This window comes from Heptranchias perlo, chromosome 33 (assembly GCF_035084215.1).
Source record: "Heptranchias perlo isolate sHepPer1 chromosome 33, sHepPer1.hap1, whole genome shotgun sequence".
In the NCBI taxonomy this organism is placed as follows: domain Eukaryota; kingdom Metazoa; phylum Chordata; class Chondrichthyes; order Hexanchiformes; family Hexanchidae; genus Heptranchias; species Heptranchias perlo.
Window position 1 is genome coordinate 764575 of NC_090357.1, and position 17697 is coordinate 782271.

Genomic DNA, 17697 nt, shown 5'->3' on the forward strand with positions numbered 1-17697 from the left:
GGTGGAAACACAGAGTGCTTGGTCGGGGATCTAAGGCTGAAGGAGCTGGCAGAGATTAGATGGGGCATGACTATGAAGGAACTTACAGATGAGGACATGGATTTTGAGTTAACAAACTCTCATCTCCACTATGAGGACATCCTCCATTGTGCAGTATGGCACTGACACTGTGCCAAATGGGACAGATTAAGGACAGATCAACAGCCCAAAACTTGGCATTCATGAGGCACTGTGGGACATCAGCAGAAGCAGCAGGAGGAAGAAGTTTTGAGGTTGTGTGCATAATCAATTCCTGTTAAGGGACCTGGGTAGCCCTAGTACAAGATCCTGAGTTCAAGCCCACCTTAACCAGAGTGCCTTGTGAAGGGTTAGTTGTACAAGTGATGCTTAAAGGTGGCAAAGTGTGTGCTAGTGCCCAGGGTGGGTAAAGAAAAGGGAGCATGTTACCTTGCCTTCTCGGGAGGTTGATGAATTTCTTGTGGCACTGGTCGGCAGTCCAAGGAGTGATGAGTTGGCACTCAGTGCTGATGCCAACTCCCTTCAAGTGGCACACATATTACAGACAGGGATGCTGGCATAGACACTAGGGAGTAATTTTGACTTTGGCCGATAGTGTAAAATGGATGGTATTGCATCAGCCACCTGTTAAACATCTCACGATTCTCATTTCCATTGAAGTTAAACCGAGGTCCCATCTGCTTGTATAGGTGGACGTAAAAAATCCCATGGCACAATTCGAAGAACAGAGGGGGACTTTTCCTGGTGTTATAACCAATAGTCCTCTGAACACCACCAAATTAATCAATTGGTTATTTATCTCAATTGCTGTTTATGCACGTTTGCTGTGTGCAGATTGGCTGCTGCATTTGCCTATCTAACACTTCAAAAAGTAATTTATTGGTTGTGAAGCACTTTGGAAACAGCTTGAGGATGTGAAAGGCAAGGTCTTTCCTTTTTTTAAATTCGTTCATGGGATGTGGGCGTCGCTGGCGAGGCCGGCATTTATTGCCCATCCCTAATTGCCCTCGAGAAGGTGGTGGTGAGCCGCCTCCTTGAACCGGTGCAGTCCGTCTGGTGAAGGTTCTCCCACAGTGCTGTTAGGAAGGGAGTTCCAGGATTTTGACCCAGCGGCGATGAAGGAACGGCGATATATTTCCAAGTCGGGATGGTGTGTGACTTGGAGGGGAACGTGCAGGTGGTGGTGTTCCCATGCGCCTGCTGCTCTTGTCCTTCTAGGTGGTAGAGGTCGCGGGTTTGGGAAGTGCTGTCGAAGAAGCCTTGGCGAGTTGCTGCAGTGCATCCTGTGGATGGTACACACTGCAGCCACTTTGCACCGGTGGTGAAGGGTGTGAATGTTTAGGGTGGTGGATGGGGTGCCAATCAAGCAGGCTGCTTTGTCCTGGATGGTGTCAAGCTTCTTGAGTGTTGTTGGAGCTGCACTCATCCAGGCAAGTGGAGAGTATTCCATCACACTCCTGACTTGTGCCTTGTAGATGGTGGAAAGGCTTTGGGGACTCAGGAAGTGAGTCACTCGCCGCAGAATACCCAGCCTCTGACCTGCTCTTGTAGCCACAGTATTTATGTGGCTGGTCCAGTTAAGTTTCTGGTCAATGGTGACCCCCAGGATGTTGATGGTGGGGGATTCAGCGATAGTAATGCCATTGAATGTTGAGGGGAGATGGTTAGACTCTCTCTTGTTGGAGATGGCTCTTATCTAAAGGGCTCAGAGAAGGTAAACAGGGTTGGTACTGAACAAGGAATTTGTGAATTGTGCTTGGAGAAAATGAAGTGTTAAAAGTATTTTCTGATTGAATCTCAAGAAATTTGAACAATTAATTTCTTTCTAGTACAAAAATACTTAAAGTGCGACACGTGCTGTATCCAAGGCTTTTGTTGAAAATTGGTGATTGGCAACCTGAACACTTATAGGCCCGTTTATATTTACCAAAATTTCACAAGGCCAATCCTCCTTAATCAAGTGGTGCAATTAAGAATGCACCAAGGTGGTTGCCCTTCATATTGTTTACTTGTACTTACCTTCTTTTAAAAAGGTAACAGAGATTGCAAATCCATTTACATGTACAGGGCCAGTTTATTTTTCAATTATCTGTGAAAACAGGTTTCCATATATAAGCCAAAACATGTGATCGTCCTATGCCTTAAATCAGTGAGGTTGTGGAGGGCAACTTTCTCTAGGAAATCACACCCTGAATCTCAGTGCCAACAGGCAGATAAATGCTGTCCTATTATTCACCTTTTAGAGAAGTGTGAAGAAGCATCGAGCTAATTTATCAAATTGAATGTTCTCTGTTGATTATAATAATCTGGCATGTTAGCGAAGCAAGATTGTAGTAGTGACTAAGACAGCAAACCTGTCAGACTGGATATGCAGGATACAAGGAAAAACTGACACTACCTGATCCTTCATGGACCTCCAACCTCTCCAGTCAGTGGTACTCTGAACTTACCTCCCTCATTCTTGCTAAACTTCAAAAATATCCTTTCTACAAACACCTCCTGATTCCTCAGTGATCAAAACTCATCCCACCATCTCCTTGCTCTCGTTCTTTCTCAAAACTCTACAACTCCTGGGAAAGGGTCCAGCTGTGCTCGGTGGTAGCACTCTTACCGCTGATTCGGAAGGCCATGGGTGTCCAGCCCCACTCCAGGACTTGAGAATATAAATCTAGGCTGACAATAGTGCAGTACTATGGGAATGCTGCACTAGCAGACATGCCATCTTTTGGATGGAATGTGAAACTGAGGCTCTGTTTGCCCCCTCAGGTGGTATGAACACATCCCGTGACACTATTTGAAGAGCAGAGTAGTTCTCCTGGGGTCCTGGCCAACACGTTTCCTTCAACCACCAAAAATATTATCTGGTCATTTATCTCTCTGATGTCTGTGGGATCTTGCTATGCACAAATTCACTACGTTAAACATTGAGTACATTTCAAAAGTACTTCATTGGTTGTGAAGCACTTTGGGATGTCCGGAGGCTGTGTAAGATCTTTCCTCAGTCTTCCCATTCGCTGACAATCTACAGGCTTTTCAAACTCAACCAGACCTTAATTCCCGATTTTTAACCCTGGACGTCCTGCAAAAAGGCTTTTCTTCCTCATTAATTAAGCTTTTGATAAAGATCATGTGAATTTTGCCAGCTGGTGGAAAAAGACATCTGCACGTGACCAGGGATTTCCATGTGATATTTATTAAATACAGCATGCCTGAAAATTACAGTTGCACTGTGCCAAATGAAGGAGAGTTCTCTCCCCGAACGCTGCTTCAAACAGCACAAAATATGGATTTGTGCTCAACATTTAAATGAAGATTCTCCCCCCACACACAAATAACACACTTGGTTATTTTGTTCAGTCATTGTCTACACAGGTGATTAGCAAATAATTTGGATAACACCAATTTCTGCCATGTTTTTGGAGTTGTTAGCAAACTCTTCCCATCTATATTTATTTTTAAAAAGTCCTTAAAGTGTTTGAAAGCCTCAGAAGGTTATCCAAGGTTAAGATGGTGAAACAGGACCACGGGCTCCGAGCAGCCAGTCTATTCACTACCCGCTTGATCTGGATTCTACCAGAATGCAGCAGCCTGGACATCACGGGAGAGCTGCAGCCCTTTGTTCAATCTGCACTGGTCTCACACCTGCCCTTTCCACCATTAGAATGAATCCATCCGGCTGCAATGCAAATAGCAGCTTTTCATATTGTACAGTCACAGACATTTTAAGCATCATGTAAATCAAATCCTCCATCAAACCTGCAACCACTCAAGAAAGCAGGACTGCATGGAAAGACTACAATACCCACTGGGTAATACTGTACTCTGAAATGCCACTCGTAGCTCGGCTCACTGCAGGAGTCACACACAACTGTACAATCTCCGGAGAGTGGGTGCGATACGTCACCACGATAATAAAAGCAGATAATGAGAACAGGGCGAACTGCCTGGAGGGAGGGCCGAGCCACTATTCAGACCTATGAAATTACACAACTATTGAAAATATGAAGGAAGCTCACACCTCTAGCTTAAATTATTTTTTTTAATAAAAAGTCTGGACCAACAAACAACTGAAGATCACATCACAGCTCAAGCACAATTGCACATGATGGGGGAACGTGATGGGAAATAGGCTCTTGCCTACAATTTCCCCTCATCTGTGTTTGATCGGGAAGACCCCACTGAAAGTTACAAGGACATTCACTCCAAGCTGGGGGGGGGGGGGGTAAACAGGAGGAAAAAGGAAAGATGGGGGTAAAACTCCCCTTCATTCCCCAGAAGGGAACTATTCCTTCTATGCACCAAATGATGTTCCAATATTCTGGATCTTTAGACGGGAGAAAGTACCTGGACTGAACGCACACGGGTCCATGTTCCAGTACAAGGATGTCAATGATTCACTCTTTATTTGAATATGTTACCTTTGATAACCTGATGAATAACTATTTAAATATTTCACATGGCACTCAGTCTGATCACATCAGCTCTTCCCCTTCCAACACCACCCTGCCCTCAGTTTACATTCCCCCTCCATCATTTATCCACTCCCTGCTCCTGATAATCTTCAGTTTTCATGTCGTTCAGGCCAAGTTCCTCATTATGTTCAAACGTGCGCTCGTATTTCTCAATCTTCATTTCTGGATCAGGGTCCGGTGCATATAAATTCTACAGAGAGAGAAACAAGCGAGTACATTAGGAATGGCAGCGCATAATAACAATTAAACCAACAACCCTTTTCCCAATCTCCAGGCCTCTCAGTCTTCTCTTTCCTCTCTATCCGGCAGCAAGTCTCTTTTTCCTTTAGAGCAGCGTTCAGATCAAAACCAGTTATTCGTTACTACATAAAAGTGAGACCTGTGGAATCCCCATTCGGTAGATGTGCGGGTAGGTATATTTACATATTGCAGTAGGAAAGAGACCGTGTTATTATGGAACTAGCTGGTCACAATATGTTAACTGCAGCGCCGTTAAACACTGATCTGACCAGTCATCCGGGTGGAGACAGGGGCCCACAGGGCGTGTGTTCCCCCCGTCCCCCAGGGGCAGTGGTATGAACTGTACCCAGGCAAGAAAGTGTACCAGGGGCTCCGAGGTCACTTGTTCTTTGCGCACCAGGCAGTAAACGGTCTGCTGGGACCACGCTGGGTTCACACCAGTGAAGCAATTCCAGGAGCACTTGCCTGGAGGTAACTGTTTCCTGCTGGGTCATCAAGAATGATGTGAGCTTCTCTTTTAGTTGAAATAACCTGAGGGAAAAAAAAAATCCAAATTAAATCTAATTCAGACAAATAAGGTACCAAAATAGTTTAGTGAAAGCACAGAAAAATCCAAATGGTCCAATGTCCACAGCGAGCCCCATTTCCCACATGCACAGTGCAGCAGGGTTTTTAAAAAATTCATTCATGGGATGTGGGCATCGCTGGCGAGGCCGGCATTTATTGCCCATCCCTAATTGCCCTCGAGAAGGTGGTGGTGAGCTGCCTTCTTGAACCACTGCAGTCCGTGTGGTGAAGGTTCTCCCACAGTGCTGTTAGGAAGGGAGTTCCAGGATTTTGACCCAGCGGCGATGAAGGAACGGCGATATATTTCCAAGTCGGGATGGTGTGTGACTTGGAGGGGAACGTGCAGGTGGTGTTGTTCCCATGTGCCTGCTGCTCTTGTCCTTCTAGGTGGTAGAGGTCGCGGGTTTGGGAGGTGCTGTCGAAGAAGCCTTGGCGAGGTGCTGCAGTGCATCCTGTGGATGGTGCACACTGCAGCCACAGTGCGCCGGTGGTGAAGGGAGTGAATGTTTAGGGTGGTGGATGGGGTGCCACACTCGGTCAAACGTTGCATTGATGTCAAGGGCAGTCACTCTCACCTCACCTCTGGAATTCAGCTCTTTTGTCCATGTTTGGACCAAGGCTGTAATGAGGTCTGGAGCAGAGTGGTCCTGGCAGAACCCAAACTGAGCATCGGTGAGCAGGTTATTGGTGAGTAAGTGCCGCTTGATAGCACTGTCGACGACACCTTCCATCACTTTGCTGATGATTGAGAGTAGATTGATGGGGCGGTAATTGGCCGGATTGGATTTGTCCTGCTTTTTGTGGACAGGACATACCTGGGCAATTTTCCACATTGTTGGGTAGATGCCAGTGTTATAGCTGTACTGGAACAGCTTGGCTAGAGGCGCGGCTAGTTCTGGAGCACAAGTCTTCAGCACTACAGCCAGGATGTTGTCGGGGCCCATAGCCTTTGCTGTATCCAGTGCACTCAGCCATTTCTTGATATCACGTGGAGTGTATTGAATTGGCTGAAGACTGGCTTCTGTGATGGTGGGGATATCGGGAGGAGGCCGAGATGGATCATCCACTCGGCACTTCTGGCTGAAGATGGTTGCAAACACTTCAGTCTTGTCTTTTGCACTCACATGCTGGACTCCACCATCATTGAGGATGGGGATGTTTACAGAGCCTCCTCCTCCCGTTAGTTGTTTAATTGTCCACCACCATTCACGACTGGATGTGGCAGGACTGCAGAGCTCTGGTCTGATCCGTTGGTTGTGGAATTGCTTAGCTCTGTCTGTAGCATGTTGCTTCTGCTGTTTAGCACGCATGTAGTCCTGAGTTGTAGCTTCACCAGGTTGGCACCTCATTTTTAGGTACGCCTGGTGCAGCTCCTGGCATGCTCTTCTACACTCCTCATTGAACCAGGGTTGATCCCCTGGCTTGTTGGTAATGGTAGAGTGAGGAATATGCCGGGCCATGAGGTTACAGATTGTGCTGGAATACAATTCTGCTGTTGCTGATGGCCCACAGTGCCTCATGGATGCCCAGTTTTGAGCTGCTAGATCGGTTCTGAATCTATCCCAATTAGCACGGTGATAGGACACCATCCAACGGGTTGTGTGGCACGTAGTGTGAAGACGGGACTTGGTCTCCACGAGGACTGTGCGGTGGTCACTCCTACCAATACTGTCATGGACAGATGCATCTGTGACATGTAGATTGGTGAGGACGAGGTCAAGTAAGTTTTTCCCTCGTGTTGGTTCGCTCACCACCTGCCGCAGGCCCAGTCTGGCAGCTACGTCCTTCAGGACTCGGCTAGCTCGGTCAGTAGTGGTGCTACCGAGCCATTCTTGGTGATGGACATTGAAGTCCCCCACCCAGAGTACATTCTGTGCCCTTGCTACCCTCAGTGCTTCCTCCAAGTGGTGCTCAACATGGAGGAGAACTGATTCATCAGCTGAGGGAGGGCGGTAGGTGGTAATCAGCAGGAGGTTTCCTTGCCCATGTTTGACCCGATGCCATGAGATTTCATGGGGTCCGGAGTCAATGTTGAGGACTCCCAGGGCCACTCCCTCCTGACTGTATATCACTGTACCGCCACCTCTGGTGGGTCTGTCCTGCCGGTGATGGAAGAGTCTGGGACATTGGCTGAAAGGTATGATTCTGTGAGTGTGGCTTTGTCAGGCTGTTACTTGACTAGTCTGTGGGACAGCTCTCCCAATTTTGGCACAAGTCCCCAGATGTTAGTGAGGAGGACTTTGCAGGGTTGACTGGGCTTGGTTTGCCTTTGTTGTGTCCGGTGCCTAGTGGTACGTCCAGTTTTATTCTTATGACTACTTTTTTTTTAAAAAGCGAGACTGTACACCATGCTAGGCCATTTCAGAGGGCAATTAAGAATCAACCACATTGCTTTGGTCAGGAGTCACATATCGGCCAGACCGGGTAAGGACGGCAAGGTTTCCTTCCCTAAAGGGCATTAGTGAACCAGATGGGTTTTTACGACAATCCGGTAGTTTCATGGCCACCATTACTGATACTAGTATTTTAAATCCAGATTTTATTTAATTAATTGAATTTAAATTCCCCGGCTGCCGTGGCGGGATTTGAACTCATGACTCTGGATTACTAGTCCAGTAACATAACCACTATGCTACCGTACCCGTATGCAAAGCCCCAGACATTTCAGTATCGTACTTGCGTCAATAAATATCAAGCTGCAATATAATGCCACAGGACTGCAGCAATACCATTGTCTGAAAGGAAGAGCCAACTACACTTTAATAAAATTGCACAAATAAAGCCTGAAGAATGAACCATTGTATGTGGAGTGAGTCACCTGGCACACGCCATTGGGTACAATTCAGCACGTGACATATAGCAAAACAAAGGGTGGAGTGGGTCACCCAGCAGTAGGTGAGCGATAAACTGCTCAAGGTTTGCTTTCAGTAATAATGACACACATGCCCCCCATCCTCTGCCAGCCCAGACCGACCCCCCCCCCCACTCTGCCAGCCCAGACCGCCCCCCCCACTCTGCCAGCCCAGACCGCCCCCCCCACTCTGCCAGCCCAGACCCCCCCCCCCCACTCTGCCAGCCCAGACCGCCCCCCCCCACTCTGCCAGCCCAGACCGACCCCCCCCCCCACTCTGCCAGCCCAGACCGCCCCCCCCACTCTGCCAGCCCAGACCCCCCCCCCACTCTGCCAGCCCAGACCCCCCCCCCCCACTCTGCCAGCCCAGACCGCCCCCCCCACTCTGCCAGCCCAGACCCCCCCCCACTCTGCCAGCCCAGAAGGCACCCACCCACTCTGCCAGCCCAGACCGCACCCACCCCCTCCTCTGCCAGCCCAGACCGCCCCCCACCCTCCTCTGCCAGCCCAGACCTCCTCCCCCCCCTCCTCTGCCAGCCCAGACCGCCCCCCCCACTCTGCCAGCCCAGACCTCCCCCACTCTGCCAGCCCAGACCGCCCCCCCCGTCTGCCAGCCCAGACCGCCGCCCCCCCCCTCTGCCAGCCCAGACCGCCCCCCTCCTCCTCTGCCAGCCCAGACCTCCCCCCACCCCTCCTCTGCCAGCCCAGACCTCCCCCCCTCCCCTCTGCCAGCCCAGACCTCCCCCCCCCTCCCCCCCCTCTGCCAGCCCAGACCTCCCCCCCCCCTCCCCCCCCTCTGCCAGCCCAGACCTCCCCCCACCCCTCCTCTGCCAGCCCAGACCTCCCCCCCCCCCCCCCCTGCCAGCCCAGACCTCCCCCCCCCCCTCTGCCAGCCCAGACCTCCCCCCCCCTCCCCCCCTCTGCCAGCCCAGACCTCCCCCCCCCTCCCCCCCTCTGCCAGCCCAGACCTCCCCCCCCCCCTCCACTCCTCTGCCAGCCCAGACCTCCTCCCCCCTCCTCTGCCAGCCCAGACCTCCTCCCCCCTCCTCTGCCAGCCCAGACCTCCCCCCACCCTCCTCTGCCAGCCCAGACCTCCCCCCCCACCTCCTCTGCCAGCCCAGACCTCCTCCCCACCTCCTCTGCCAGCCCAGACCTCCTCCCCCCCTCCTGCCAGCCCAGACCTCCTCCCCCCCCTCCTCTGCCAGCCCAGACCTCCCCCCCCCCTCCTCTGCCAGCCCAGACCTCCTCCCCACCTCCTCTGCCAGCCCAGACCTCCTCCCCCCCTCCTGCCAGCCCAGACCTCCTCCCCCCTCCTCCTCTGCCAGCCCAGACCTCCCCCCCCCCTCCTCTGCCAGCCCAGACCTCCCCCCCTCCTCTGCCAGCCCAGACCTCCCCCCACCCCTCCTCTGCCAGCCCAGACCTCCCCCCACCCCTCCTCTGCCAGCCCAGACCTCCCCCCCCTCCTCTGCCAGCCCAGACCTGCACCCCCCTCCTCTGCCAGCCCAGACCTCCCCCCCCTCCTCTGCCAGCCCAGACCTCCCCCCCCTCCTCTGCAGCCCAGACCTCCCCCCCCCCCTCCTCTGCCAGCCCAGACCTCCCCCCCCCTCCTCTGCCAGCCCAGACCTCCCCCCCTCCTCTGCCAGCCCAGACCTCCCCCCCCCCTCCTCTGCCAGCCCAGACTCTCCCCCCCCCCCCCCCCTCCTCTGCCAGCCCAGACCTCCCCCCCCCACCCCTCCTCTGCCAGCCCAGACCTCTCCCCTCCCCCCCCCCTCCACTCCTCTGCCTACAGGTGGAGCTTTATTCAGCTTTCAGCAATTTTATTTTGTTTGCCATCTGCCACAGCTGCAGCCACAGACAACAGGCTCCCTCGGCTCAATCACTTGCTGTGCTTTACTTGACTGCCCTTTAGAGGAACAGAAAGTCCTGAATACATTATACAGCTATAATCAGAATAGGGTTTTTACATAAAGTCCAATCATGGGGAAAGGTACAAGCTTAGTCACTACAGTAACTCACTTTGTAATACTCGGGTTTATTTTGAAGCAGAGCATTCACTGATTCTGTACAGGTACCAGCTCCTAGTGCAGTCACTACTCCATGTCCCTGACAAGATTCACTCAAAATTAACTGCAACAGTGAACCGTGCCACCGGGAAACTGCGCTTTGCATTGTGAGACTAGTCTGGTGCATATTCTAATTAAACAGAACTGGGCAGCCACATCATTAGTTTACTTGGGAAATATTCCAAATTTTTAAGTATGAAATTGAATGGTCAAGAGCTTTCTTACCTCATCCAACTTCTGGCCAAATTCCCTCAGCTTGTTAGATCGTTCAGGAACAGTGCTGTCTCCTACAAAAAATGGGTTCTTCTCCACAATCTACAAATGAAGGGAAAAAAAAAATCAGAGTGCCCTCACTCCAGCTTTCAATCTGCCAAAGCTACGATGACGAGTGTAACACAGTGATACGGCCGAGTCTGGAGCAGTTCTACATGTGCCCATTCAGCCTTTCCACTCGCTCCCAAGTAACCTTCTTGCTGACAACCACCCTCCTCAGTGGTTAGTGCTTTAGGACAAATCATTCAAGGTTACTGGAGTTTGGATGTTATAGAAACAGGTTCCTCTGCGACTTACACTGCTGCTCACTCCTAGCCTGGTCCTCCTCACTGTTAAACTCTGCAGGCAGACTTCTGCCACTAAACATTCTGCTTTCATTAGACTTTAAACAGTCCTGTTGCATAATTCAAACGAGGTACATAAACTGCATGTGCTCCCTTATCCAAGCCTCTTGACTTATTACAGCCTTGTAATGCTCCCAAGTATTGGGTAATCTATTCCATCAGTGACAGAAACTCTGCTTCCATACTGGAACTAAAATTTAATTCAACTGAACGTATCAGGTGATCAGCACAAGCACATGGGTCAACCAAAGACTCCACACAAAAAACAAACACCATGAATAAGAAAAGGCCACAGGCCAGCGCCCGGCCCCCCACCCCCGCCCGGCCCTCCCCGTGTGCCCGGCCCCCTCCTACCCGCCCGGCCCCCTCACTATGATGGGACTTTGGATATTTTGCCCGGTAGTTTATTCTGAGCATTTCTCACTCGAGTGAAGAAGTTCTCCCTGATGTCACTTCCCATCAGTTTCCATTTCTCTTTTCAACTTTGCCTTCCATGTGGGACTGCGAGGAGAGAAGGGGAAAAGCAGGAATGAGCACCCACTCCTTCCCTCCCTACATTATCCGATGGCACTGTTGAAAGGATCACTGACAACTTGCACTATTGGGGTCCCAGCGCACTGCACCAGAAAGTTAGTGAGGTTTAGATGGAAAATATCTCACCAGTTCTTTGACATTTAACAGCAACCCTTCCAAGGTGGTGAACTTTCCTCCGAGAATTCCCATCCCTAGCTCAAAGTCCAGCTCCGGGATAGAAACGGAGCATGTTTCAGACTGCGGGAAACAAAGGAGGGAATTGCATTATTATACTGGCACCGTCATTAAAAGCAAAAGTCATTGGTAAATCATGTGTTTATAAAAATGTAGTTATCCAGGTCAGCTATAAATGCAATTATTTACCAGGTTAGTTTCTCAGATGCAACAACTTCAACATTACGCATGAACTCATCTATTGGGTACACTGCTTTAAAATGGTGGCCCTGGAACAGTGGGTACACTGCTTTAAAATGGTGGCCCTGGAACGGTGGGTATACCGCTTTAAAATGGTGGCCCTGGAACGGTGGGTACACTGCTTTAAAATGGTGGCCCTGGAACGGTGGGTACACTGCTTTAAAATGGTGGCCCTGGAACGGTGCGTATACCGCTTTAAAATGGTGGCCCTGGAACGGTGCGTATACCGCTTTAAAATGGTGGCCCTGGAACGGTGCGTATACCGCTTTAAAATGGTGGCCCTGGAACGGTGCGTATACCGCTTTAAAATGGTGGCCCTGGAACGAAGTTATACCTTGAGTAGATCCCTGCTCATGTCGGAGGGGTCTGTAATCCGCAGAGTGATTTTGGTGCCCAGAGGTTCAGTGGCTCCTCCCGACTTTACCTGTAAATGACAAAATACTACAATCAACAAGCTGCGTCTGTACAGTTCCACCCTCCCTTTCTTCTACCAACCTTTCATCCCTCCCATCCTCCCCCTCTGAAGACACTGACTCCTTGCAATGGCAAGATTGCACAGCACCTACTGTCTCCAGTACCTCGCCCTATCTTTATATGCAAGCCAGGACAATGGGCACTGCAGGCTATTCTACCATTGTGGGCCTCACAACCAATCCACTGCTCAGACTTTTCAACCTGAGTCACTAAATAATTATGAGGAGCGGAAAGTTGGTCCAATTTTTCATTCTTTAACCCAAGGGCATAAATTTGTAGCACTTCTATCACCACTGAGTGGAGTTAACTCAGCACAGACCAGAGATTAAACCTGGGACCTTGCTGGCCTGCAGGGGCAGAATACAAGGCTTTCTTCATAGCTCTTGCCCAGATATCAGTCGATATTACTGCACGATTTCTATGCCAGCAAAATTCTTGCAGGTTATGCTAAAGTAACAAGGTTGCAATAAGCCATTCCTTTTGCAAGAGTAACTCACAGGTCTCAGGTGGGAGAGGAGGAGAATAACATCCTGTAGTAACTGAACAATGAAGTCACAGCACTGCCATTACACCATAAACACAGTGCATCAGTGACCGTTCAAACCTGCAACTCCCCACAGTTAATCTGCCCTCTCTGGCATGTATTGGAGACACAGTAAACGTGTGGGTGGTGGGGAAACAATTGCCCAGGCTACTCCGTGAAACCAGTCCAGAGCAGCATTGACAGGGGTCATGAACCAGGTCACCCGACTGTCCTCTTGGCTGAGGAATGGTGAGGGGCTCATGGTTCAGGAAGATCTACAGGGGGGACTCCCTTCTTCACAAAACAAAGAGGCAAAATATGTGCACAATGCCACTGTTAATAGTTTAACGCGCTTCCCCATAACATGCGATATAGTTTAGAAGGCCAGCAACGTTTGGCCGAGTTACCTCATTGGTCCGGTGTCCACACGCTTCACAGTTCGTTGCCATGATGATGACCTCCTTGAAGTGTGGGATCTCTAGGAATCTGTGGTAAAGGAAACCACTGACAGGACTGAAGACTGAGGCCCAATTACAGACCCAGAGCAGTGTGGCTGCTAGATGGACAGCGAGCACCGTGGTAATGCTACAAGACCCATTATTATCCATTTTAACAAAAAGAAACTGAAATAATTAATTCTAGGGAACAATGTTCATTCTTGCTATGTGCATATTCTAAACTCATTCAGAGTTAGTTAGTCAGACTGCCATGAAACTCAAAGACCCTCAATTGCTGACAAAATAAATGTACTATTTGGGAAGTAAACACATTGAGAAGAGCAAAAGTCCAGGTGAACACTGCCTTTTACTGTAAGAGGCCACGGGTGTGCTGTGTAAATAACTACGCCCCTTTACAAGCTGCCTAGCAGTAACACCACTCAGATAATTTCAGACAAAATTCCTCAAAGGAAGAGGCAAAAATTACTCAGTGACCAATAAACCTCCCACAAATCAAACACCCTAAACACAAGGACACTCAGTTCTAGCTGAACTGGAACAAAGACAAAAAAAAATCTCAAGTTCAAGAAACACAAAACACGAACCGGCCAGCATGCACCCTGAAACACGAACCAGCCAGCATGCACCCTGAAACACAAACCAACCAGCATGCACCCTGAAACACAAACCAACCAGCATGCACCCTGAAACACAAACCGGCCAGCATGCACCCTGAAACACGAACCGGCCAGCATGCACCCTGAAACACAAACCGGCCAGCATGCACCCTGAAACACAAACCGGCCAGCATGCACCCTGAAACACAAACCGGCCAGCATGCACCCTGAAACACAAACCCGCCAGCATGCACCCTGAAACACAAACCGACCAGCATGCACCCTGAAACACAAACCGACCAGCATGCACCCTGAAACACAAACCGACCAGCATGCACCCTGAAACACAAACCGACCAGCATGCACCCTGAAACACAAACCGACCAGCATGCACCCTGAAACACAAACCGACCAGCATGCACCCTGAAACACAAACCGACCAGCATGCACCCTGAAACACAAACCGACCAGCATGCACCCTGAAACACAAACCGACCAGCATGCACCCTGAAACACAAACCGACCAGCATGCACCCTGAAACACAAACCGACCAGCATGCACCCTGAAACACAAACCGACCAGCATGCACCCTGAAACACAAACTCATCTTTCCTCTTTCAGACCCTGACTGACCCCTCATGTAGTTTCTGAATTGTGTTTATTTCCAGTGAAGCATCTGGTTGCAATCTCTGAAAAGTCGCCTCATTCTCCCAAAATTATTTTATTTCAAACTGATGGATGCTGAATGTTTCATAAAGTAAGAGGATATTATACAGCGATGTATTCATTCCCCTCCTAAACTGGATCTTAAAATGCTTTTGTTAGTTCCCCCAATGGGTATGGAACGAGTAACAGCATGAGAAATGCACGTTGCATTGCCAGTCTGTGCTGAGTTCATGGTCAGTGGTGCCAGCTGTGTACAACTGGCCTCTGTAATCCAGTGCAATGGTCATATTTTGTACATTGGCCCATCAAAATCTCCCATCAGGTTTCAAAACAAATATCCCACTCCTGACTGCCATTAAGCAGCAAACAACGTGTGCGTGTGTGTGCGTGCGTGCAAAGGATCAGGCTAGACTTAATGCCCCTCAACATTAAACAGCTGGTTGTCAATCACCATCTGAACGGCCCTTGAGCAAGGTGAGGGAAGAGGCGAGGGGCTTGGCACCCACAGTCAAGATGGAGATGAGGGAAAGGGAAAGTGGCAGCAAAAGAACTCTTGCAGCTTCAGATTTCCACTTTTTAACCAGTTGAGCTTGAACTGGGGGTGCTAGTGTTTGACTGGAATGTTATTATCTATTTGGTGGGCAAAGGAGTTCATGGGATTTCCACCTGAAATAAAGAATATGTTTCAAAATTAAGACTTGTGATCCTTGTCCGAGTATTGCTGATGTTATAATTCCACATACAGCCACCTCCCTACCCGTGACACCACTGCATCAAACACTGTCTCGATCAAAGGATACGCACCAGCTTCATGTTCGTTTCAGCAGGTGCATTGCATTCTGGACAGTTGGTACCAAACTGCAGCACCTATTCGGAAAAGGAAACATGGCTTAGTTTAGCAACACAGACTTTCCACTCGAACATTTCCTCCCCATTTGGTCATTTTTTTGTGCTGCTGATAAGGCACATCAGTGCTGGGCGATTAAACTTTTTTCAATGTCAGGATCAAACATCCCCCAGGTCAAGTCTGGATATCAAATGCAGGGTTTAGAAACTCCCACCTGCTCCTAACCCTAGTCTCAGGAAAGTCTCCTTTAGTGTGTCGTCACTTCCGATAAGAAGCATTTTTATAGTCTATAAAGTCAGAGTGCCAAGGAGTGTAAAGTCACAAGTAGTTCGGTGCTGTGGCCTCAATCAATAAAAGGGTTTGGATTTCCTGAAATCTATTTCACTTAAGACCTGTCCAAGTGGCAATGAGGCGCCTTTCACCAGTCAATCAGTCAGTGCACAACAGGCGCCTTTCACCAGTCAGTCAGTCAGTGCACAACAGGCGCCTTTCACCAGTCAGTCAGTCAGTGCACAACAGGCGCCTTTCGTCAGTCAGTCAGTGCACAACAGGTGCCTTTCACCAGTCAGTCAGTGCACAACAGGTGCCTTTCACCAGTCAGTCACGGCACAACAGGTGCCTTTCGGAAGAGAGCTTGAAAGTAACTCGAGAAACGGTTTAATGGCCGAGGATTGGGGGTGGCTATTTTTTTGCAGCTTGTCTAGGGTTTGCACCCATTCCCACAGCTGAAAGGAGCATTGAGCATTCAGAAAATACCAGCCAAAACAAGCAGACTAAACCAGTGAAATCAGAGCTTCTAATGCTGTAATTATTACCATTAGCCACCCTATTAAAAATCTGCCAAAGTAATACTGAAAATTCCAGATGCTGAATATCAAAGTGCTTTTGAAACATAGAAGTACAATTACTAGGAGACACTAAACACACAAATCTCTCAGTCTGATGTAGTCCATAGAATAAACGTCTGTCCAGGGAACCAACAGCATTGTAGGTTGGGACGACCACTGTGCTATCAGATTAAGGGAACTGGTTTAAGTAGAAGGAAATTCTGGAAGTCAATCCAGATATTCAGTGCTGTCAGGTTTCGACAGAGCCAGTGCGACTACCATCTGACTGAAAGAGGAAGATAGACTGAGGTCACACCATCGACCGGAGAGGAGAGTGGGAAATCAGGAGTACAAGAGAACCATTAGAGGAGCAGGATGGTTTTGTTTTTTTGCCGTCCTCACAGGAACTCACTTCATTCCTTAAATCTTCTATGGTGTTTTGGGGCTTCTCCTCTTCTGTACATGCCTGTAAGGATAACAGACGCAAAATAAAAATCACATTCAGAAGCTTCATCATTCACTGCTATATTCACAATAATGCTTAGTTTTATCTCTTTCCTCCTTTCCCGTGGCTCTCTCCAGCTGTGCAGCGTTGCCGGGTGGGATAGTGAGACACCTAGGCCCAGGCCGCTCATCAACACCACTCCAGTTGGCCACTGAGCACTCAGTTTTCACAATGTAGATTGGAGAAGAGGAGGAGAGAGATCGGGCATCTGCTCAGGACTTCAACAACCAACATTGTGAATTTACCACCTAGGGAATCATACCCACAAAACCACCTCTTACTACTCTACAACACACCGCCATTGGTGCCATGAATTGGAGTCAAGAGGCTAAACTCACTCAAATCCTAGTGGTTCTATAGAATTAGTCTATCTTCAGCCAGGAAGCTTCACAATAGTAAAATATTGTATGGGAATGGATTTAAACTACATTTAAAGGATAGATTAGTCCTTAAACATTATGTGATTACTTGGGCAGCGAGTGGGCACATGGAGAGGGGCAAAGGCAAGTCACCCATGGCGTTTTCTACCTTTATCGGTTCTTAAATGCCATGGATTCACACATGGACATAGCATCTCAACCCACAACATGCTGGCGTTTGATTACAGCACAGGTTCACTCTACTTCAAGCCAAACCCCATTACAGCTGGTGAAGGAGCCCTACCCTTAACCAGTCCAAGTTTAACTGGTTTCTCTAATAGAAACTTGCAATATTAATACACTGGGAAAACATTTCTGTAGTCTTTCAAATTAGAGATCCTCAAACTGGGATCTTGAAGGTCAGACTTGTCAGTCATCAAATTTCTCTTCGTGTAGTTGTCTTCTCTCTGTTACCATATACCAATAAGCATTTTCTGCAATAATTCTTTTAAATAGCAGTAATGGACTTTAGGATGGGGGTCCCCAGGAATGTGGCAGCATTTGTTAATCTCCACACCCCCCAAAACAAAACAAAGATTTGTAACCACTATTTCAAAGTGATGACTGAACAGACCCGAGTAACTCAGCCTACACCCACCCTCCAC

The 17697-nt window shown here is 49.1% G+C and overlaps 1 protein-coding gene across 1 annotated transcript in view; it reads right to left on the bottom strand.

Moving 5' to 3' along the window:
- Nucleotides 1-3195: 3195 nt before the first annotated feature.
- Nucleotides 3196-17697, bottom strand: part of zpr1 (ZPR1 zinc finger) — a 25666-nt gene continuing 11164 nt past the window's right edge. Inside the window, exons 7-14 of the mRNA XM_067970821.1 lie at nucleotides 16581-16634; nucleotides 15295-15361; nucleotides 13181-13251; nucleotides 12111-12200; nucleotides 11489-11599; nucleotides 10437-10526; nucleotides 5196-5261; nucleotides 3196-4680 (exon numbers count right to left, since the gene is read on the bottom strand). Of these exons, the coding sequence (XP_067826922.1) occupies nucleotides 4549-4680; nucleotides 5196-5261; nucleotides 10437-10526; nucleotides 11489-11599; nucleotides 12111-12200; nucleotides 13181-13251; nucleotides 15295-15361; nucleotides 16581-16634 (681 nt within the window). The 3' untranslated portion in view covers nucleotides 3196-4548. The remainder of the gene's footprint in view (nucleotides 4681-5195; nucleotides 5262-10436; nucleotides 10527-11488; nucleotides 11600-12110; nucleotides 12201-13180; nucleotides 13252-15294; nucleotides 15362-16580; nucleotides 16635-17697) is intronic.